This window comes from Vicugna pacos, chromosome 25, assembly GCF_048564905.1.
Source record: "Vicugna pacos chromosome 25, VicPac4, whole genome shotgun sequence".
Taxonomy (NCBI): Eukaryota; Metazoa; Chordata; class Mammalia; order Artiodactyla; family Camelidae; genus Vicugna; species Vicugna pacos.
This window is the reverse complement of record NC_133011.1, coordinates 37,217,819-37,239,657: the sequence shown is the minus strand read 5'-3', so window position 1 is coordinate 37,239,657 and position 21,839 is coordinate 37,217,819. Positions and strand designations below refer to the sequence as shown.

The window sequence follows — 21,839 nt, the reverse complement described above, 5'->3', positions numbered from 1 at the left end:
ACTGGGCCCATGTTTTTTCTTAGAAAACCAGTCTGGAACTATTTTAATGTATTAACCAAATGTTTCAGAGACCTATGCCTGGGAAACATAGCCTGTATCGGTTTAATTTAAAAAAAATTCAAGTCAGGCCCTGCAGGTAACCCCCTGAAGCCACGGGAGGAGCTCAGAACATGTACATTTGAAGGCTGAAGCTCTCGAAAAATGTCCACATCCTGGAGCAGATTATCCGACCTGCTGAACAGAATTGTTGGACATAAGCTAATTTAATGTCAGTGGTGCATCATCATTATAATTTTGGTTTTAGAAGAGATGATTGAAGCCACTTTTTTCTGTTGAGGACTTTCCTCATTTTTGACAATAAAACCATTTCATCAATTCACAGGAAAATATCAGCTTGTTCCGTGTAGCCTGGGAGCATGAACTGGGCTCACCGCGAAATTGTTTCAAGTCATCATGATGCAAGTTAACAATGAAGAAAAACAAAGGGCCAATGTGTATACCCCTTTTAAAATTCTATTCTAATATTCAGGTAATCAAAGATTTATTGAGTGCCTCAGATGCACTTGGCTCAATGGTCAAGGCCAGGGATTTCAGTAATGGTTGATGTGCCAGGAGCCTGTGTGCCAGGAGGCTGTCAACTTGTACCAGTTCCTGCCGTCCAGGGTTACAGCAGAGTTCACGTTCCTCCTTACAGAATTCCCCACACGGTTGATCATGGACACAAAGGCCAACAGTAGTTGTGTAGGTTGTTCACACACTGCAAGCTGTGAATTATTAAAGAGGAAATTGGAGCAGAGTCTAGATGGCCTTTCCAGGAAACCAGTGGGCCTTTGCTTTGGGGCGAGGTGGGGGTGGGGGGGACGAGCCGGTTGCTTCTCTGATGAACTGACCTTGAGCCCCTCAGCCTGGCAGAGAGCCAGGCTAACGAGGCCACGTTAACTGATGAGGATCAAACCCTCCAGTCAGAAGGAGCTTGGGTTGCTCTGAGTGGCCTCACTGCTTTTAAAACTTAAATTTTTAAGTTAATTGTATTTGAGGAAGGATTTCAGGCATTTATTTTATTCAAAAACGAGCTTAGAGGCCACGCTGTCGGGGCAGTTGCTCCTGGTTTATGAAGCAGGGCAGGGTCAGCCCCCGGATGGCAGCCAGGATGCGACTCCACCATCTGCCCTGGTTCTTACCGATGTCCCGAATCTTCTGTCACCCTCGGTGTGGTCGCCAAGCCCACAACCTCCTTGTGGCCGTCTCAGACCGGAGCTGTAAGAAATATGCAGTATCACTGAGGAGTCCGAGCAGGTGGCCTCGCGCTGCCACCTTGGACCAGCTGCTCTGTGACGCCCGGGCTCAGGACACGGGCGACCTCCCCATCCCTCCAAATGTGGGCAGTTGTGGCCAGCTTTAGCCGTCACCTGTCTGTGCAGAGATGTCCACGAGGTTCTTAGATGTGTTTCTCCTGTGAAAAGGTTGAGGGATTAAAAACCAAGGGAGGAAAAGGAGCTGTTTTCCCCTGTGTCGTTCTCCCCAGTTTGTGCTGCGTCGCCTTCCGCCCCGGCCCCATGTGGCCCCAGTGAGCCAGAGAACACGGAGAGGCCAGGGTCTGAAATGTCAGCAGCATCCAGATGGGACCCCTAGAAGCGACCCTGGCCTGGGACGCTTCCTCTCTGGGCGCTGCTTTACTGTGGGCCGCTTCGCAGACCGGTACGGTGTTACTAGGTCCACAGCTACGCATGCTCAGTGAGTCATGTGTCCTTTCGGTCAGGTGCCTTGAACGATTGTTTTCTGGCGTACATTTTAGAGGTGGACATCTGATGCTCAGTTTTGGGTTATGAGTGAGTGCCGCGACTGCTTGTGGGCTCCTTTTCTGGCTGACTGCGCCCTCAGGATTCCTGGGCGTCTTATGTGATCTGGAACTTCTCTGATGATTCCTGGAATCCCAGATGACATGTCATTTTTAGGTGGTGACGATGACATGGAGTAGAAAGCTATCTGTGTTGCAAGCAAATGGAGTCCTTTTACAGATGATTAAACGTGGGGGCTCAGGTTGACGGTGCTGGTCCAGGTTCAGCAGGATGCTCGCAGCATCACTGGGACCAGCGCTTTTGTTTCTTTACTCCAGTGCCATGTTGTAATCTTTGTGCCAGGAACTTGGCTCTCTGCCTATAAATGAGTGTCATTTTAAGGAGGGAAGAGGAAGACTTGTGTGTGCCTACTATGCGTCAGGTGCTACTACAGGGGCTTTACACATACTAGCTCAGCTAGTCCTCACAGTACCCTGCTAAGGTTTGAAGAGCTCTGCTTCAGACCACTCCCTTTCCCTGCCTGAGTTTGGAATCAACAGAAGGAAGCATCCGTCTCAGGTAGATGGCAGAGACAGTGCCCGGTGTGGTTCAGGGCTGGCCAGATGGTCCCCAGACTCTGGCAGAACTGGGCAACCGTACGCTCTTTCACGGGACAGGCCCCGTTCAGTCCGTGCAGAGAGCAGGGTGGGATATGTGCTGTCGGCAGACAGGCAGGCCCCAGGAGAAGGGCCTGAGTGGTGTACACGCCAGTTCTCCTTCCAGATTTGCACCTCCCTTAGGAGAAGTGACGGGGGGCAGCGCGAGGTCAGGACTGTTGCTCTGAGGACGTCCCCCTCCATGGAAACATGGAATCAGGGAGAGGCGGTGTCCTCTTTCTGCACAACATGATCAGGTAACTGTTATTTTTCCTATTTTGTAAGTGAGGAAGTTGAGGTCCGGAGAGATGGAGTCATCTGTGCCTGTTGCCCAGCTGGTAGGTCCTTCTGGCTGCAGTCAGGTCTGTGCTGACTGGAGACGCTTCTCAGGAGCAGCTGAGCACCAGCTGCAGGCGAATCCCATTTGGTTGGATGTGCGTGGACATCAGATGCCCATCAGAGGTGGCATCTTGGCCAGCGCCAGGATTTGCTCATCCTCATCCTGGTGCAGTGCGACAGGTATATTTTGAATGTGCTCAGAGAGCTGAGATTTGCAGTTGTTACTGATAAACTGCTTAGCCTTGAGTGTAGTTTTGAAAGATCTGGAAGCTGAGTATGGAATTCAGGTTTTGGGAGTTTTTCCTCAACATTCACTGAGAGCTGCGCACTGAAGTGTTGCAGTAGTGCTGGGCTAGAGATGAATGAGGCCCTGGGAGCCCTTGTCCTGGGAAAGCGCACAGCTGAAAGGAAACAAAGAAGCCAAAGAGATCCTGCTCCTGCACTATACACGATACTGAGGGTGGTTGCAGGGACCAGGGAGTCGGAGGCAGGTGTGCAAGAGGGAGTCCTTGGTTTGAAGAGCTCTGACTGGGAGCACCGTCTGCTGCCTTGGGTCACTGTGGGCACGGATGAGAATCAGGTGGTGGCCCTGACCCTCCCGGGGCCGGACGCGGGAGCTGTCCATGACCGTTGAGTGTGGTGGGGCCGCTTGTGCGCAGGACAGGATCGCCCTAGATGTCTAAGAGCCCTTCCAGCTGAGGAAGGCGTGGTTTTGTGGATTCTTCTGGAGGGATCTTTATTAGTCAGTGTAGGTTCGCCTGTGCTGTGGCAGAAAAATTATCCCTGAAATCTCAGGAAAGTGAACCCTCACCACAACACAGGTTTACGTCTCACTCGCATGAAGCCTGACGCAAGCTGGCAGCTTTCCAGGACAGCTGACCCTCCTGAGGTTACTGTGATCTAGGCCAGGTCCACCTGCTTCGCCTGCTCTGTGTCTGGCCCCCAGGACCGCCACGCGGCAGAAGGGGAGGCGCAAGGGTGTTGTCTCGGAGGGTCGTGTATTGCTTCCCCTCACAACAGTCTGGCCTCACCTCCTGCAAAGAGGCTGCGGGTGGGGAGGGGAGGAGCAGTATGCATCCTGCCAGCTACCCCCTACCCCCCGGGCCTTCAGTCTCAGCCTTGGACAGTCCAGATCCAATCCCGACTCTTGCCCAGTGGCTCTGCTGGGAGGTCACAGTTGAAGAGCATCCTGCCTCCTGCCTGCCCCAGTTTCCAGCTGTGGGGGTTGCTGTCCTCATTGACCCGTGGGCGCGGTGCTAACAGTGCCCGAGCTAGGAAGGTGACTGTGAGGTTTGGTGGGGGTGATGTGTGAGCGGTTAGCACAGGGCTCCACAGACTGTAAACCTTCAGTAAGGCTTGCTGATTTTTTTTTTTAGAGTCTAGTTTCTAATTCTTTTTAAAATTTATTTTTTTATTTAAAATTAAAAAAATTGAAATATAGTTGGTTTACAATATTGTGTTAATTTCTGGTGTACAGCATGATTCAGTTACACATACATGTATATATATATTTTTCACATTCCTTTTCATTGTAGGCTGTTGCCTGGTATTGAGTGTGGTGCCCTGTGCTGCACACGGGACCCTGTTGTTTTTCTGTTTGGTGTAGAGCAGTAAGGCTAGCTGACTGAGCTGGGCGTGAGTGTCGATTAGCAGACGTCCACAGAGATCTGGGCTGTGCTGATGGACGATCAGGCATAGATGAAGCCGGCGGTGCTCGTGCCCTTCACACGTGGTGCTGTGGGTCGTCCAGGTCAGGGGTGCACTCTTGCTGGCCGTGGGCCTGCGTGTCGGGAAGGAGGGGGGCAGAGAGGGGACTCAACTTGTGCTGAGGGGTGGGCTTGGTACCCAGAGCACTTAGTTGAATCGTTGCAGTGGTTCTGTGAGGGAGGGAGCTTATCTGCATTTGATTGGACTGGGAGCCTGAGTTGAGGGAAGGCAGGGCGTGTGCCCCCCGGGCGCACAGCTGGCAGATGGCGCAGCCCAGGCCTCCACTGGACCCTCTGGCTCTAACGGCGTGGCCCAGGGCCCGGCCTCTGCCTGGCTGCTGCCTGGCCCTGGGCGTCTTCTCCTCCCGGCATGGCCCAGCGGGGTCGCGGGCAGCCCTCTCTGCTTTGGCCTGCGGAGTTGAGTGCTTTTCCTTCCCTCGGCTTATCCGCTGTTTGATTTATAGTCCTTCTGTTTGGTCATGTTTACGCTGAAGCCAAACTAACAAGGCAGTTGAAGTATTTTTGTCCTCTTTGAAACAATAGGCGCGTGAAGCTGTTGAATCTTCCTGCCAGCCTCCGGCCGCAGAAGATGAAAAGCCTGCTGGGTCAGAGCGTGTCCACCAAGAGCCCCTTCATCTACTCCCCGATTGTGGCGCACGGCCGCGGAGAGGAGCGGAGCAAGAAAATAGGTAGGCGGCCGCCCCAGCTCCTGACCCTTCCCCCCACCACCCCTACCCTGGCCCCTGCGGCTCTGCTAGGTTTCAGGTCCTTAGACCTGGTTCCAGTTCATTCGTGCACGTGTGAACCCACAGAGCTTTCTTCTACCTCTGCTGCCTCTGTCAAGCCGTTGCTTATAGATCAGAGTTTTGAAAATATCTGTTTCATAAAAGGTGGTTTCTGTGGAATCTAGAAACCGGAAGAGCTCTGTTATCTGAGACTTATGTAAACTACAGAAGAGAGATTCTTGGAGATCAGGGTGATTTTCCAAGGCTGGAGTGACTTCTGAATCATCTAAGGAGGTTCAGGGGTGACGGGGGCATTTGGATGTTGTATCATCATCTGTTTTGAACACTGGCAGCCCCCATTTTGTGTTGTGCTAATGACAGCCGCTCCTGCGAGGCCTGGTGACTCAGCAAGGAGCGATGTCTTTGTGTCTCAAGGTGGGTTGGGAGCGGAACTCTCTCATCCTGAGATTCCCTGCATGCTGAGCTTCCTGGCCTCTTCCCAGCCTGCGGCCCGCCCGCCGCTTCCTCACGGCGGACTCCCACGCTCACATGTGCCGCCACCCTGCCCCTCCGGTCCCTCCTGAAGTCTGGCCGTGCTGCGGGCCTCCTTCCTCCTCAGCTCCCCCTCCTCAGGCCCCTCGCATTTTGAGATTGGGGTGGGTGCGAGTCGCAGTGACAGAGCTAAAGGGTGGAGAGCCCCGTCCCTGGCTGGTGACGCTGATTCCCCGCGAGCGGTTTCAGTGGAAGACCTGCAGGACTTTTACACTCTGCTTCTGAAATCCAGTGCTTGCTTCACTTTTCTGTCTTCTCTTTTTCCTCTTAATTTCTAAACCCTCGATGTAGGAGAAGGCATCCTGACCTCCCAGGATGGGGGTGTCCTGCTGTACCTGCACCCCCCCGCACCTGTAGAGCAGGCGGCACGCACCTCTTAACCCTGCCCCGCACACTCCGTCCGCCTTCACGCTCACCTCCCACCTTTTCCTTTCCTGCTGTTTGGGCCCAGCCAGCAGCTCCTTTGTGTTCCTTGACCGTGACCTTCTGGTTCCAGCCTCAGGGCTGTGTGCTGGCTGTGCCTCCTGTGGGGCTCCCCCACCCCCAGGCTGCCCCGCCCAGAGAGGCCGCTCACTCAGAGAGCAGAGCTGTCCTGAGGAGCAGGTGGGCTTCTAAGGTGTGGCTCGGAGGGCTCTAGTTAAAATAAGAAGAAAATAAAGGAAAAAATTTGGGATAATGACCTTGAAAAATAGCCCATGGAGCTGGCCTTGCCTCTTCATTTTTTTCTCTCTAATCTTAAAAAACTGCTGAAGCCTCCTTTTATGAAAAGAATACTCTGCATTTGCTGCGGGGGCTTCAGCCTCATTCAGTGATTCTCGTAACTGCCTGACGCTGCAGGTATTGTTCCCAGTTTACAGGTGGGAAGGTTAAACCTGAGTGAATATAAATCCTGGCCTAGTTCAGAGAGCTAGTAAGTGGCTGGCCCTGGCCCTGGTTCAAGACTCGAAGCCCAGGGACTTTTCCTTTCAATATGGCTCTTCGTGACAGCGAGAAGCACCTGTTCGTCTGGGCTGGGGATAAATTCAGTGGTTGATGCAGGATTTTTTTCTGGGATGTAACGGAAACTTCAACCAAAATTCATGTTATGTGTTGAATACCGATGGGTAGGAAAATGTGATTTTACTCTGTGGCTTCTAATATCTTTTTGGCAATAGACTCATCAACGAGTGCCTGCCTAGAGGTTTGAATAATCACGTCTTTAACCCAGAATCACAGTCTCTATGAGTGAACCTTTGTGTATAATTGGGGGGTTATTACAGCAGGGGGTGCAGAATATGAGAGGGGGAGAAACCCCGGAGGGCACTTGTTGAGACTGCTTTCCGGTCTGACTTGGAATGAGGTACCTACCAGTCTTTCTGTCTGCACGTGGCTAGCGTCGCCAGCATCCCCGTGACCCCAGGCAGAGGTGACGCTGCCCGTGTCCCATGAGGGGGCACAGTGGCGTGAGGGGTTTTGTGTGATTTGTGCTGGGACTTGGTGGTGTGGCCAGGTGTCGTGCCGAGGTCAACAGCCGCCCTCGAGGGAGTGTGGTGGCCTGGACTGGCCATAGCTGTCGGATGGCCGTGGGCTGCCGCTTGGCCTCGCTGGGCTGTGGTTGTGCTGTCTATGGTGGGGGGTGGTGAGAAGCACCCTGAGGGGGTTCTTCCGAGGCTCAGGTGACATCACGTTCCCACAGTGCCCGGCGGCTGTTCCTGTTCGGCTCTGAGTAGCCGTTGTGTGCCCTGTGTAGGTGCTGGGCTGCAGGGAGGAATCGGGAGTGCCCTGGCCTGGTGGAAAGAGGCGAGCTTGTCAACAAAAGCCGCCGAAAGCTGCTCTGTCTGCGGATGAGAACATGCTCGGGGATGCGCAGGCCAGAGCAGGGAGGGCCCAGTACAGTGGGTGCTCGGTGGCCCTCTGCGCTCTTCCTTCCCACGGCTTCTGGACAAAATATTGAGGAAGGGACCCCCCCACCCCCGTGTGCTTTGACACACTCCAGCTCGGGAGGGAGATGCTCTCCTTTCAGAAAAAAGAACTATTGCTGTGATCGGGGATTGATCTTGGTTTACCTGTAGTGACGAGGACTGGACTAGTGCAGACAGCTCCTTTCAGAACCCCAGGAACATGAGATTTAAAGTCACGCTCTTTTGACTGACAGAGAAGACAGTTCTTTAGCTGTTGGTGTAGCAGCCTGTTGAAACAACATTTTCATTGGCTGCAATAAAGGGCTGGGGTGCTGACCGCGGAGCCAGTGAAGGGCTCAGTAACGCCAGTGATGGGACATTGCGGGCACCGTGTGCTCTGGGGAGTGACTTCTGGGAGCCTCCCATGAAGCTTCTCTGCCTGAGGGCCCGGAGGCTGGGTGAGGAGAGGCAGGTTGGAGGAAGCAGGAGCCCTGGGTTTCTGGAGCCAAGAGGGGGAGGGCGGCAGAGTGAGGGGAGCACAGGCTTTGGGGCCAGGCAGACGGCAGTCTGGCTCAGGGGGCCGCAGGTGGCAGAGTTTAGCCTGGCAGTGTTCCCTGCTGGTGAATGAAGGTGACATTTCAGTGCATCATCCAGAGGCCCAGTGGTCACGCAGGCATCTTTAAAGCTAATTCACCTGCTGGGCTCCTTGTTCATTTTGTGTAATTCCAGGATACTGGCTCTGGTTTGTGTGTCACAGTTTTGGGGGCACCCGGCTTAGTCTGTGTGTGGGGCCCAGTGCAGAGTGTTTGGAAAAACTGGTGTCTTTGTGAAAGCTTACCAGACTGAAGAATTCTAATCAGTGAATCTTAGTCTCAACTCCAGAAAAAACCCTTTAGCCACTAGGGTCCGTTCTCGACACCTCTGTAAGTTCACCGCCCTGGGCTTGAGTCCCTGCTGCACCATGTCCTGGTGACTCCCAGCAGGTTTACTGGCCCGTTTGGACCTTGAGTACCTGCCTCACCAGGTCACCGTGAAGGGCTGGCTGGGGCATCTGCCCAATGTATTGCTTGATCCGGAAGTCCCTTCTGAGTTGCCTAATGGAGTGTCTTGAAGGGACAGGGCAGTGGAAGTGGGGAGGGGGACCATGTTTGTTTTCTTTTGGTGTGTAACCAATGACCACACACTTAATGGCTTAAAGAACACAAATTGGTTTTCTCACTGTTGCCAGCATTAGTCCAGTGCTTGTTAGCTGGGTCCTCTGCTCAGGGTCTTGCAGGGTCACACCCAAGTGTCAGCTGGGCTGTGTCCCTGTCTGGAGTCCCGACTGGGGCGGATCTGTTTCCAGGCTCCATCAGGTTCTTCACTCATCTACTTACGTTGTAGGGCTGAGGGTCCCGCTCTCTTGCTGGCCATCAGAGGGACCACTTTCTGCTCACGGAGGCTGTGCTCGGGTCCTTGCCACAAGCCCTCCTCCATACGCCCTCTCGCACTTTGAATCTTTTCACTTAGGGTAGGTTTGGTTAGTGAGCCAAGGGCTCGTCTGATGGGACCAAGCCCTCCCAGGATAACCCCCTGATTAACTCAGAGTCCACTGACTGAGGGCCTTAATCACATACAAAAAATCCCTTTACCTTTGTTACATGACATAACCTGACCATCAGACCGCACTTAGGGGGAGAGGATTGCACAGGGCGTGTACACCAGGGGCCAGGGTCTTGGGAGTCATCTTGGAATTCCGCCTCCTATAGGTGTTGAACTGTAGCTGACCTGGGAGAGGTCAGGGAGGGGAAGCCACCACCTCCCCTCACAGTCTCGGGGCGGGGAAAGAGGGGTCATGCTGTGTGCCGCTCAAAATTGACCACAGTGCCATCTTCCTGGGTGCCAGCCTATGGGCCCGCGAAGGCCTTCGTGACCTAAGGCTCTGCATCAAGAACAGTGCTGTCTGGGTTGATTTCAGTTTCGTGAAGCTGCGTGTGGCACCAAGGGAGAGAGACATCAGTCACAAAGCGTCCAAGGGGCAGTGATGGCTTGCTTTGCTTCGGATAAAGCTAGCAGTAAAACCAGCGTTAAGGTGTTTATCTCAAGGGGATCACCACGCCCAGTTGCCTCACTGGAAAAGTAAATGGCAAGAGGAGTCCTCTGAAACCATGTGAAACATGCAGCAACACCGGCTAATAGTGGGTTCCTGTGTGTTTGTGTTTCTAGACTTCCAGTGGGTCCAGGGAGATGTGTGTGAGGTTCAGCTGATGGTGTATAACCCAATGCCGTTCGAACTCCGTGTGGAAAACATGGTATGTATCACCAGTATTTGACCATTTTGGGCTAACCATCAACTTTCCATTAAAATACTTTTTTTGCTTGATGTTTGAGGCACACTTTCTATGATATATGTCTGTTTTTGTCTTTGCTTTGCTAAAGATTGTAAACTTTTGTTGAGTGGAGACCACACCTTGACATTTCTGTGTCTTTAGTGCGTGGTGCTCATTAAATGTGTGGGTCAATGAACAAAGACGTCTCAGATTTGAACACATGCCGAGTTTAATTGATTCAACATAAGATTTGCAATAGTCATGTTGCAATTTACATGAGTTCAGCGAGGTTGCAGAGACTACACTGTGCCAGGCCCTCAGTGTCAGTGACTTTCCTGCTACAAGATGATAAGATGATCAAGTCTAAGGAAGCGCACGCTCTGAAGGGTAAGAGGATAAATCACTGCTCGGCTCATGGGAGCAGTTCTGTGCTGTGTTTCTGTTTCCATGTACGGCATTAGTGGCTCGCTCTGCAGTGGTGCCCATTGGAGCTGCTCACCTAATTGCACAGTCGGCGGGAAGGAGGTTTGGACTGGCTCTCCAAGCTGGATCCATGTTTCCAGAGGAGAGCCCTCCCCCACGCCGTGGAGTCCATTCCTCAAGCCTCGCCTGTGCTCGTCAGTGCGCAGAGCCGCCCTGTGCCTTTGCAGTGACGAGCGCGGGTGTTGGAGAGCTGGTTGATGCTCTCCTCTGAGGTTTTGTGACTCCGGTTCAGGGTGGGAGGCGGGCTCCCCAGGCAGGTGTCTTGTAGAGGGTCCATGCCACGTGTCCCTGCTGTGCCTGCAGCCAGTGCTGTGGTGCTGCAGGACTCACGTGGAGAGTCAGGGAAGGCCCAGCTGAGGACGCAAGGGTGACTGGGAGTTCACCAGGCAGACTGGGGGTTACTGAAGACGATGTTTAGGCCTCCAGCATGAGGCATGGTTTCCCCAAGTCGCTGAGGCTCCTAGCAGTTCAGCTAAGTATTAAGCTTAGAGCCCTGAGGTCACTCAGAAAACAGACCTCCTCCTGTTGTACAGCGTGCTGGCCCGGGGAGGCAGCTCCCGGTCGGGGCTTGCAGTGACCTTCTGACGCCCCTGCAGCCGTGGGGCAGCTCCTTGAGGCCAGGGAGTCTGTCTTGCTCGTCGTCAGGCGCAGAGCCCGGCACTTCGTGAGAGTCACAGATGCCCTGGAAGGATATTAACTGAAGATGTATTCCACGCTTCATGATTTTTCTTTTCGATTGTAAATAAAGTATTGGATTTTTTTCTCTTTTTTACTTTCCAACTTAGTAAAACAGCGAAACAGAACAGACATTAAGCACACAGCAGGCGGAGCCACCACTGAGCCGGAGCTGTTGTTGGAGCCAGCGCCGCGCTGTCCGTTTCGAGACTGTTTTGCGTGAATTGCCCTCTGAGGGCCTCTCTACGGCTCTCTGTGGACTCTCCCGGAGCCGCCAAGGGGTGTTTTCTTTCTGACAGGCCGGGCGGCCGGGGGTTTGGGTGTGGCCGCGCTCAGCCCCGCCCCTTCCGCTGCAGGGGCTGCTCACCGGCGGCGTGGAGTTCGAGTCTCTCCCTGCGGCGCTTTCCCTCCCGGCTGAGTCCGGGCTGTACCCGGTGACGCTCGTTGGGGTCCCGCAGACAGCAGGGACGATCACCGTGCACGGTAAGGAGAACGTCCAGGTCACAGTCAGGAGGGTGGTCGGCCCCTGCGCCGCCCCTCTGAGCCCCTCAGCTCCGCGCGCGCTGCAGTCCTCACCCACTAACAGGGAGCAGACGGGCGGTGTTTCTTTGGGAGGTGACGCGGAGAGAACCGCCTTGCGAGCGCAGGACGTGATGGGCACCACCCGCTGCTGTCCGTCCTCCCCGCGGCCTGCAGACACGCCAAGGCTCTCCCGCGACAGTGAAGCCCTCCCGGGCCCCCGGTTCCCCCTCGCTGTGGCCTCATCTCCCGTCTCTCCCTCTCAGCAGACAGTCCATACTCGCTGAATCCACTTTTCCACCCCTGTGCTGGTTCTCTAACCCACTGCGTCCTGGGTTTAGCCATCTGTTCACCAAAACTGCTGTCACTGAGGCCACGGGCAGTATTTTTCCAGCTAAATCCGGGGCCTACGATTCAGTTGTCCAGCTCCCTGCCCAGCAGCCTTTGGTGCCACTGCCCGCCTCCTTCCCGGGGCGCCTGCCTGGCCTCAGGGACTGCCCTCCCCACGTTCTGCTGCCTCTCCTGCCGTCCTCGGTCAGTGTCTTCCCTGACGCTGTCCTCCCCCCCCCACTTCCCCTTTCCTCTCCTTCCTTCCCCAGCCCTGCTTCCCCACCCGTCTTTCTCTCCCCTTTGCTCCCCACTCCCTCGCTCTGCCCTCGCCTCCCCCTCTTTCTCCATCTGCTGTCTCTAGGCAGTCCCATCAGACTCCTCTGCTTTCCTGGCTTCAGGTCCCATTTACATGCTACTGATGCCCCGGGCACGTCTCCCGTCCAGACCCCTTTCCTGAACCTGCATATCCAGCCGCTTACCAGCCATCTCCTTGGCTGTCTCATGGGCACGTCACATACGACATATCTCAACCAGAGCCCATCACCTCATCCCTGAAGTCTGTCTTGCTTGGCTACATCCTCCCACCCGGCACATAGTAGGTCTTCAGTAGCTATTTGGTGGCTGAAAGAACAAACATCCACCAGGAAAGGGTGCTCTCTCTCGAGCAGTGAGGCCAACAGCATCCTAGGTGAGGATGTGTTGCAGCCACTGCTGAGATGGGTGAAGCCCCGGCTTCTGGGGTATGGGGGAGGGGAGACCAGGAAGGGCAGGGTGGGTGGAGGAGGACTTCTCCTGGGATGTGACCCTGAGGTTTGAAGGTGAACCAGGAGTTAGTTATCTGGGTGAATGGGACGGAGAGTGGGGGGGATCCAAGCAGGAAGAACATCTGGCCAGGCTCTTACTTACCTGGTGGGGAGAGAGAGCAGGGCACAGAGGGGGCTGGGGGCGGCTCAGAACACCTGGTCCAAGGCAGAGGGGTGGCAGTGACGGGGCCGGGGAGGCAGACAGAGGGCAGACCCAGGGGGCCTTCTACATCCTGCTGAGGACTGTGCACTGCTGCGTTACTTGATTGGAGGAGAGATATGGTCCCATGGGCAGGTCAGAGCGACCCCTGACTGCTGTGTGGAGAACGGGCTGGACCTGTGAGGCCTGGCTGGAGGCAGGGAGACCAACAAGGAAGCCCCCGCCTAGTCCAGGGAGTAAATGCCAGATGTCGGAGCCCAGCTGTGGCTGGGACCAGAGCAGAGGGGCAGATCAGAGAGGAGGTGCCCAGGACTGGAAGGCTGGATTCGGGGCAGCACGACCAGTGCCCAGTGTGTCCCTGGAGGAGTCGTCAGCCCTGGTGACGGTGTTCTCAGCCCTGACCCCTGGTGCAGACGAGGCGGTGTTTGTTACTTGGTGTGCTGTATGTGTGAAGTGGAAAAGGCTGGCCTTGTATTATTGGACATAACACTGAGGGTGTGTCATCAGATTTTAAGTTTATTTGCAGTTGTCTTCAGCAGTCAATGAGAAAAGTCTGATTTTAATTAAGAAATTGAAAACGAAGATTGCTTAGTGGACAGAGCCACATTATCTCAGGTTTACTGACGGAACAGGAAGGGGGTGCGTTGTGCTAGGTGTGGGTTTCTGGGGAGAAAACGCGGGTTAAATTAGTCTTTTAAGAAACATACTTTAAAAAGAAGGAAGTATGGGTTCTGTGAATTGGAGTTATTTTAAGTTGAGGGGCCCGTTGGAAACTGGCAGAGGGTCCTGGGGGGCGTTGATGAGGCTGTATCTGGGCCCTGATTTGCCCTCTAGATAACAGCTTGCTTGTGCTGAGTGTGTGACTGTTTAATGTGAATGCAGAAAATTTGTCACCCTAGGCATTTAGCCATTGGGTATTATCTAACTGTGTTACAAGTGAATATTATTGATAATAATTATCCCTTGAAATTTCAAAAGCCATTTTAAAGCTTTGCTTAAACAATTTCAAGTGCTTATCTAACCAATGGAGGATTTTTTTTCATGGAAAATTTGCTAATCTTAAATTATAGTTCTTGTACACATCCAGCGGACTTGCTGTGTATCACGCAACAGTTATAATAACAATAATTGACTCTTGAACTTTCATCTCTCAACAGAAGATTTTGAATCATTTCTTCAAATACTTATTAAGTCGCATTAGGTCCTGGAAAGGAACACAAACTATCATTCTTATTTTAGAGGTGGATAAATTTGAGACGCAAATTAGTAAAGGGATGAGACACTAATTATTAGGTTGGGTGAGATTTACAAAGAGTCTCACATGCACTGTCGCTGGGACCCAGTGAGCCTTGTGAAGTAGGAATGCAGGTGCCATTGCCACCTCCACTCTCCGCTTGAGGACACCGAGGGTCTCCGGGGTTGAGTACGGGAGCTGGAGGTGAGCCCAGCAAGCGACCGGGCCTGAATCTCAGCGCAGGTCTTTGGAAAGGGGCTCTGTGCTCCTGTCACTCCTGGGGGCCACCTCAAGGTGCGGGCGTGAGCCGCGCAGCCTTTCCCGGTGGGTGAAGCTTTGCCTTTTGTTCCCAGGTTACCACACCACGGTCTTCGGCGTCTTCAGTGACTGTTTGCTGGACCACCTTCCGGGAGTAAAGACCAACGGCTGCACAGTCGAGGTCACCCCTGCTCTGCCCAGGCTGCAGGCCAGCACCTCTCTGCCCAGGTAGAGCCCGCTCGTGCCCCGGCTACTGTCTAACCGGGGGGCCCTTAGCAGCACCGCCGTGTGTGCCCTCTGACGTGGCGCCGGGTCTGAGGGCGCCTGAGTCTTATGGCCAGAACGTGGGCAAACAGCAAACCGGAACAAAGTTGTACTGGTTCTTACCGAGATCAGAACAAAATGTGGAATTAGCCTTTGGAATCACAGTTTTTGTGAGAAATAGTTCTAGTTTTGGAGAATTTAAGAAAACCTCTTATCTCTTTAAAAAATAGTCTTTTAAATTAAAAAAGTTTTTTAAAAGCATTATGGGGAAGCATAAAGAAGAAAGGGAAATCTGAGAGGGGATTACTGTCAGTGCTTTGTGGGGTTTCCCTCCAGTGTCTACCCATTAAAAAAATTTCTTTTTGAATAGTTGAGCTCACATTGTGTTAAATGTATGATACATTACTGTTTACATAACCATGTGACATAAGCTAAAACTTTTGTTTTAATTGCTTAAAGAAGCACATAAACATCTCAAAGTGGCATCACCATTTTGTTGCTGTCAGAATTTGGGACTGCCTCAAGTTTTGCTCTTATGGACGATGCGTTAATGTTTATCCTTTGGGCTGTTTTTATAAAATGTATCTTGGCATTTTCTGAAATGTTTTGAAAGCTCAGCCACATATTTAATGGCCCCTTTCAGATGCCAGGCACTGTGCTGGATGCCAGTGCTGTGAGAATGAACACACTAGCCCTGGGCCTTGCCCGGGAAGTGACCGTCAACAGGAAGAGATTGACAGGGAGCCAGTCACCGTCCGCTAGTGTGAGGACTCCGATGGGGCTGTGGGAAGATCCCTTCCAGGAGGTGACATCAGGTGTGAGGGGAGGTAGCCGTGTGAAATGTGGAGGCAGGAGAATTTTCTAGCAAAGGGAGCGCCTGTGAGAGACCCCAGAGGTGGGAGAACGCGTCGTGGGGGTGGGACTTAAATGAAATGCAGGGAAAAATGAGCTCAAAAGGCATCATGGTACTAACTGTGAGAGCTAAAAGTGTGAGACTTTCAGAAGAAACAGAAAATTTTGGTGACCTTGGGTCGGGCGGCGTCCTGTGCTGTGACAGCACATGCAGAATCTGTAAAGGAAAACGCTGACAGAGTGGGCGTCATCAAAACTAGAAACCTTCGTGCTTCCAAGGACACCACCACGAGGACAATGAAAAGACCAGGCACAGGGTGGGAGGAAATATTTGCAAGTCACGTGTCTGATGAAGAGCTGGTATTCATATAAAAACTCTTAAAACTCAATAGTAAGAGGCAAACAACCATTTTAAAAATTGACTAAAGATTTGAGTAGATAATTCACCACAGGAGATGCACACAAATAGCCAGCGAGCAGCCTGGAAAGACACGCGATGCCGTTGTCTCTGTGGAACAGGCAGCTCGGTGAGACTCCAGCTCACATCCCCCAGGGTGGCCGTGATCTGAAGGCAGACTGCGCCGGGGCTTCTGGGGCAGGGAAACTGGAGCCTTATTCATTGTGATGGGAGTAGAAAATGGTACATCCATTTTGGAGGACACACTTTGGCATTTTCTTGAAAGGTTACACATAAATTTACCATGTGACCCAACAGTGCAACTTGTGTTTGCTTGAGGCAAATGGAAACATGCATCAGCATAAAACCTTGTCTGTGAACGCTGACGGCCCCATTATTTTTAGCAGCTGGAAAGAGCCTGATGCCCATCAGGTGCTGAACGGACCAGCGAGATGTGGCCCCTCCATGCGACAGAGTGCTTGTAGCTCAGCAGTGAGAAGGAACAGACCCCTGCTACAGGCCCTGACGTAGAGGAGCGTCAGGAAGGACAGGGAGAGAAAAGGGAGAGGGGCCAGATGTTGCACCGGCCGGCCGGGGAGAGTCCTGGTCAGCCGTGTTGCTGCTCGGTCCTGAGGCCGACGCGCCGACACAGATGAGAGATGGCGGCCGCATCCTTAATAGAGAGGGTTTGCTGCTGCGGGGCTCACGCCTCCCTCCCGAGGATTGCCCACGGGAGCTGTGTTACCACGCCGGAGCGCCTCCCCACCAAGAAGCACTGCGCTCCTGTGCCCCTGGGGCCGAGCTGCAACCCCTCCCTGGGGGCCCTGCCTCATCTGCCGTCTCTTCCTGCCGCGACTTGCCCTGGGCTTGGCCCCTTCCCAGGGCCGGCCTTGTCTCATCCCGACTCGGTGCTTGGTGTGTGGGACGCTGTGCTTTGGGACAGTGGGCGCCTGTGTCCTGGCCAGGCCGTGGCTGTGTCATCCCCCGCCCTCTCCCTCCTTTTCCTGCTGCACCAGAGGGGCTGGCATCCTGTCTGCTGAGAGGCAAAGTAATTCATGCTCGCTGCATCTTGGTTTTTCCAAACACCTTCCCTGCAAATTCAAATTGACTACAAACAGCTTTCACCTGAGAAGGACCACATGTTAAAATATGGAGAGAAGTCATTACCGTGAGGACAGGAATCGCTTTTCCTTCCTTGATAGAGGAGGTTTATTTCTTGACTCATGAACGACTTTAAAGATATAAAATACAAAGAAACTCATGTCGATTCTTCGTGCTGTGACTTTCTGGACTTTCTGAAGGTGCGGCTTAGCTGTGCCCCTTAGTCCCACCCACCGCAGCGCCTCTCTCGTTGTTGGCTGTTCTTGTCCCCACTGTGGTCTTCCGTGATCTCCTTGCCCAGACGTGGGTTTGCTGCCTGTGGGTTGGGAGGGAGACACCCAGGGTAGTAAGCGCTCAGGGCCACGTGACAGTCAGGGACCTCAGACAAGAGCTTCAGACTGAGGGCTGTCATGCTGGGGCCTCGGGCCTCGGGCCTCGGGCTGCACCCGCAACCTGGTCCAGGGCCTCACCTGCCTGGTGCCGGGGACCCACCCGCGCCCTGGGTCACGGCAGGAATTTGCCTGTATTGCTTATCAGTTTACCTGTGGTACAGAGGCTGTTGTGTGTTCTTCTTGTTTTTCTTTTCCTCCAGTTCCCATGTTATCATTTGGAATGGTTCATTTAAATTTTCTTCTTAAATCTGTGGATTTTCCCAGGGCATTTCTGAACAGAAGATTTAAAATTTTTTTGAGAGTGCACCATGCTCATGGATCATTTGAATTAATCCCGTTTCATTTTTACCCTCAATCTAATCCAATAATTAAAAATTTGTATGCTTCATACACACGTGAGAAAGTAAGGCCAGGTGAGCGTGATCACGTGGATGGCACGCCAGTGACCCGGGGCACTTCTGTGTGTGGACAGCACTCGGCATGTGGCGGTTTGGCCGTGTGTCCCTGGTCGCTGGACGAAGCTAAGCTGTGAAAGCTAGGCTCCCTGGTCCCCGGTTCTGAAATGCTTAAGTGTAGTGATGTGAATAATTCTGAAGTGCGATTGGCTTTCTTTTGTTTCTTTCTAAAATTGATTGTAATCATGACTGTTGTTTTAGGTCTGCACACTCATTGCAGCCTTCCTCTGGAGATGAAGTATCTACTAATGTGTCAGTGCAGCTTTACAATGGAGAAACTCAGCACCTGGTCGTTAAACTGGAAAATATTGGGATGGAACCACTGGAGAAACTGGAAGTCACCTCAAAAATTCTTACCACCAAAGGTAGGCATTTTTAAGCAGAAATGTTTATCTTTTTTATCTACAGAAGATACACTTAAAATAACCAGTGTTCAGAAAGTCTGAAAACTCCTTCCACTTTTAATGTGATGCCACCACAAAATTAGTGTCCTAATCAGGGGTGACGAGCTCACAGAGAAAGGTAACGGAGCAGAGAATGCGCCTTTGTACTGGCCATGCTCTGTATGCTGATCAGAACCTCGGGAAAGTTATCCTCGAATGAACGGAGGAAGAGAAACATCTGCAGGCTCAGAAGCATCACCATTTGGGACCCACCCGTTCAGCCCAGTGTTTTCTGTGGGGTCTGCGCTTAGAATCCCCACGCTCCCCTTAGAGACGGGTGCTGTGTTTCCTAGCTGTCGGGCATGTGTAGCTCGGGGTCGTAAGACTTGTGTTAGATTTGGCTTCACCGTGTACCAGCCCTTCGTCCTGCACGTGCCTCAGCTTCCACATGGCTAAACAGGGGAGGCAGTACTTACCCTGTAAAGTGGTTGTAAGAATTAGAGGCGGTTGCCTGAGGCAGTGCCTCGTTACAGGTGAGTGAGTGGTGTTGCTCAAAGGGGGCATGTGTTGCATAGGAGGAGGGAGGGCAGCAGGAATAGTAAGTGGGAGTGAAGTCAGGTCGTTTAGTAAAGTTGGAGAAATTACACAGGCCGGTGAGGACGAGGACAAAGGCAGAGCAGGGCGAGGAGGCTGGTGGGGCTTCGGGGTGTTTGTTCACGTGCTCTGGACGCAGCAGCGAGGTGAGCCGGGTGTGCAGCGGGAGCCCGGCTGGTCCTGGTCGGGTTTCTGGGAACAGATGTGCTGTGCACATGTCACTCCCTGGCAGAAGCCCACGCCGCCCCGTTTACGCTGATGACGTTGCAACAGGAAAACCCAAGTGAAGTAAGCGCCCATTAGAGGTAGAGCCACAGGACAGCTGGTCACTTCAGCTGGAGGGAACGTCCAGGGATGAGTGTGGGGAACTTGTTGTGCAAAAACTTATGTCACGAAAGAAGGAATGTGGGTTGTGTAAGAAGGGGTTAGTCTGGGCTGGTCCCACTGGGGAGGGTTTCGGGGTGCCTGGTCTTTTTCTCCCATTGATGTTGATGAAAGTCTGTGCGTGAGAAGTGAAGCATGTGTCTGTCTTGTCTGTCCTCCTCGTCTGTCTCTCTCCTCCTTGGAAGATGCTGCCTGGGTTCAGATTCTGACAGTCACTCACTGGCTGGGAGTTACCTTGGGCAGGAAGTCGGACCCCTCGGCGTCTTCCTCTTACGTAAAGTACCACTAATGTAGCAGCTGCACCCGAGGAGTATTAGGAGGATGAAATGAGATAATACATACAAAATGCTCGGTGTGTTACTTACTAGCTGCTGTCATTACTGCTACCATCACCTCCCCCACCCCCCGCTCCCCCCTCCACTGCCGGTTCTTGCTGCTGTAGGGTGGTCTCCTGCAGGGCGTCTTCCATTATGTGGTTGAGCAGATCGGATCACTGTTGAGAACAGAGCTGCTGTGAGTACCCTGGCCCAGCCGGTGGGTCGAGGCAGGCGTCTCTGTGGATGTCTCCAGGATCTGGTGCTGGCCGACGGGCTGCAGGCGTTCAGCTTCAGAACTGCTTTTCCGAAGTGCTTGTACCAGTTGCAGCACCGTCCTCTGGGAGGGGCGTTTGCCCCGGGCCCCCTCCGCTGCTTGGCGCCCACAGTCATTTTCTCTGTGGCGGTGGGGGTTGGTGTAGTGCTGGAACACCATGCTTGAGTCTGCCTGCCCCTGATGACCAGCGAAGTTGAACCTTCTCACGAGGTTTTGGATACTCGGGTCCTTTATTGTGTCAGCCCTTGTTCCTTTCTTACCCAGTAGGTGTTCTGCCTTCTCTGGCCACCTGTCTGTCTGTCTGTCTCTGTCTGCCGCTCCCTCCCGACTTGCAGGACACCTTGGGTCCCTGAGACGACTTCTTTGCTGGGGACGAGTGGTGTGAGGGCCTCCTCCGCCTCCTCTGTGGTTGCCTTTACCGCTCTCTCAGCAGCGTCCTTGGATGAACAGAAGTCCTTAATTTTAATATGGTTGACCTGCTTCATTGGTTTTTGCTTTTATGGTTATTGCTCTTTGTGTCTCTAAGGCTTTGGGAAATTTTGATGATATTACCTTAATCTCATCCTTTCTTACTTTTCCCTCCTCTCTTCAGGAGCAAACATATGGATTAGGTAGAAAATGCCTCCCTGACATGAAATACCTTCATCTGGTATTCTGAATTTAATTAATTCGTTATAGGGTTTGGTTGTTTGAATAAGCGAACTAATACTGAATGGCAGAAAACTGCTGAGTCTGTAATGGTAAAAATTTTCACATCTCCTGTGACTTACTTTGCCTTCACAGCTTAGCAACTGGAAAACGTCTTCCTTTTTCTTAAGTAAACCCAAGTGGTAATCACAAGTCTGTTGTTCATTACAAACTTGCTGCTTCTTTCTGAAGCGCACATCCTAACATTTGTCCTTTGGAGATCCCGATTGTCCCGAGACCACTGGCCTCTGCCTCGGGCTCCAGCTCTGTTCCCCGCCTCTCCCATTAAGCTCTCGTCACTGCGATCATTAGGAACTGACTTCAGTTTGCTGGACGTTCGTGCTGTCTCTCTCAGCTTTCGGATGAGCCATCTGTTCTCCCTAGAAGCCAGCCTGCTTCCTTCTGTTCCTGCCCTTTGCCCTGTCTTCCTCAGTTAACTGACTCCATGGGTTTCTGCTCAGTTGTCGCTCTGGAGAGCTTCCTAGGCTGGGTCACTGCCCCGCCCTCTGTTGGCTCAGAGGCCGCAGGTGACTTCCGGGGAGCCTGTCCATTGGGGATCGTCAAGGCCCGTGTGCTGGTCTCTCGGGGCAGTGAGCGGGTTTCCCCTTTTATCTCCAGGCCTGGTGCCTAGTTGGTGTTCAGGACCAGGGATTGTCCACGGAGAGGGCTCTTCTCACTTCCAGGATGTGTGCCAGTCCCCCCTGGTGGTGAGGGCGTTACAGAAGGAGATGTGTGGGAGTTGCTCTGAGGTCTCTAGTGAGCTATGTGGCTGCGCTCAGGTGCTCTGCTGCCGTGTCCGCCAGGGGAGGTCCTGCCTCTGCCCCTTCGCTCAGACCTCCTCTGACCTCTCGGAAGACCCTCAGCGTCCCTGTCGTCTGAGTGCTTCCCTCTCAGTGTCCAGCCTCTGGGCGCCTCCAGCCTGTGGTGTTCTTTGAACTCTTCTGGAGCTTACTCTTTGTATCAGCTGTCCCCTCCCTCTCCAACCTTTTATTGTGAAAATATTCAAACATACTGAAGGGTTGAGAGAATTTTACAGCGGATGCCGTACACCCACCATCCGGGTTCTATAATTAACGTGTGGCTCTTTGATTCATCAGACATCTATCCAGCCTCCTATCCGTCCTTTAATCCATCTTTTTTTGTGTGTCCGTAATAAGTTGCAGATTTCTGTGCATTTTACCCATTAACACTTCAGTATGCATATCATTAGAGTTCAAAATTTATTTACTTTTCTTGGCTTAAGTGTATGTGCGGTGAAATGCACAAATCTTAAGCTATCGTTTGATAAGTTTTGTCAGATACTTGTGTCTCACCCAGACTCTTATCAAGATG

The 21,839-nt window shown here is 52.8% G+C and overlaps 1 protein-coding gene across 10 annotated transcripts in view; it reads left to right on the top strand.

Moving 5' to 3' along the window:
* The window catches only part of TRAPPC9 (trafficking protein particle complex subunit 9), a 433,756-nt gene that overhangs the window by 109,777 nt on the left and 302,140 nt on the right, over positions 1-21,839 (top strand). For all 10 annotated transcript variants that reach the window (XM_072949773.1, XM_072949771.1, XM_072949768.1 and 7 more), the window contains 5 exons: positions 5,023-5,168; positions 9,842-9,927; positions 11,460-11,586; positions 14,503-14,635; positions 18,070-18,233. In XM_072949773.1, coding sequence (XP_072805874.1) covers positions 5,023-5,168; positions 9,842-9,927; positions 11,460-11,586; positions 14,503-14,635; positions 18,070-18,233 — 656 coding nt within the window. The remainder of the gene's footprint in view (positions 1-5,022; positions 5,169-9,841; positions 9,928-11,459; positions 11,587-14,502; positions 14,636-18,069; positions 18,234-21,839) is intronic.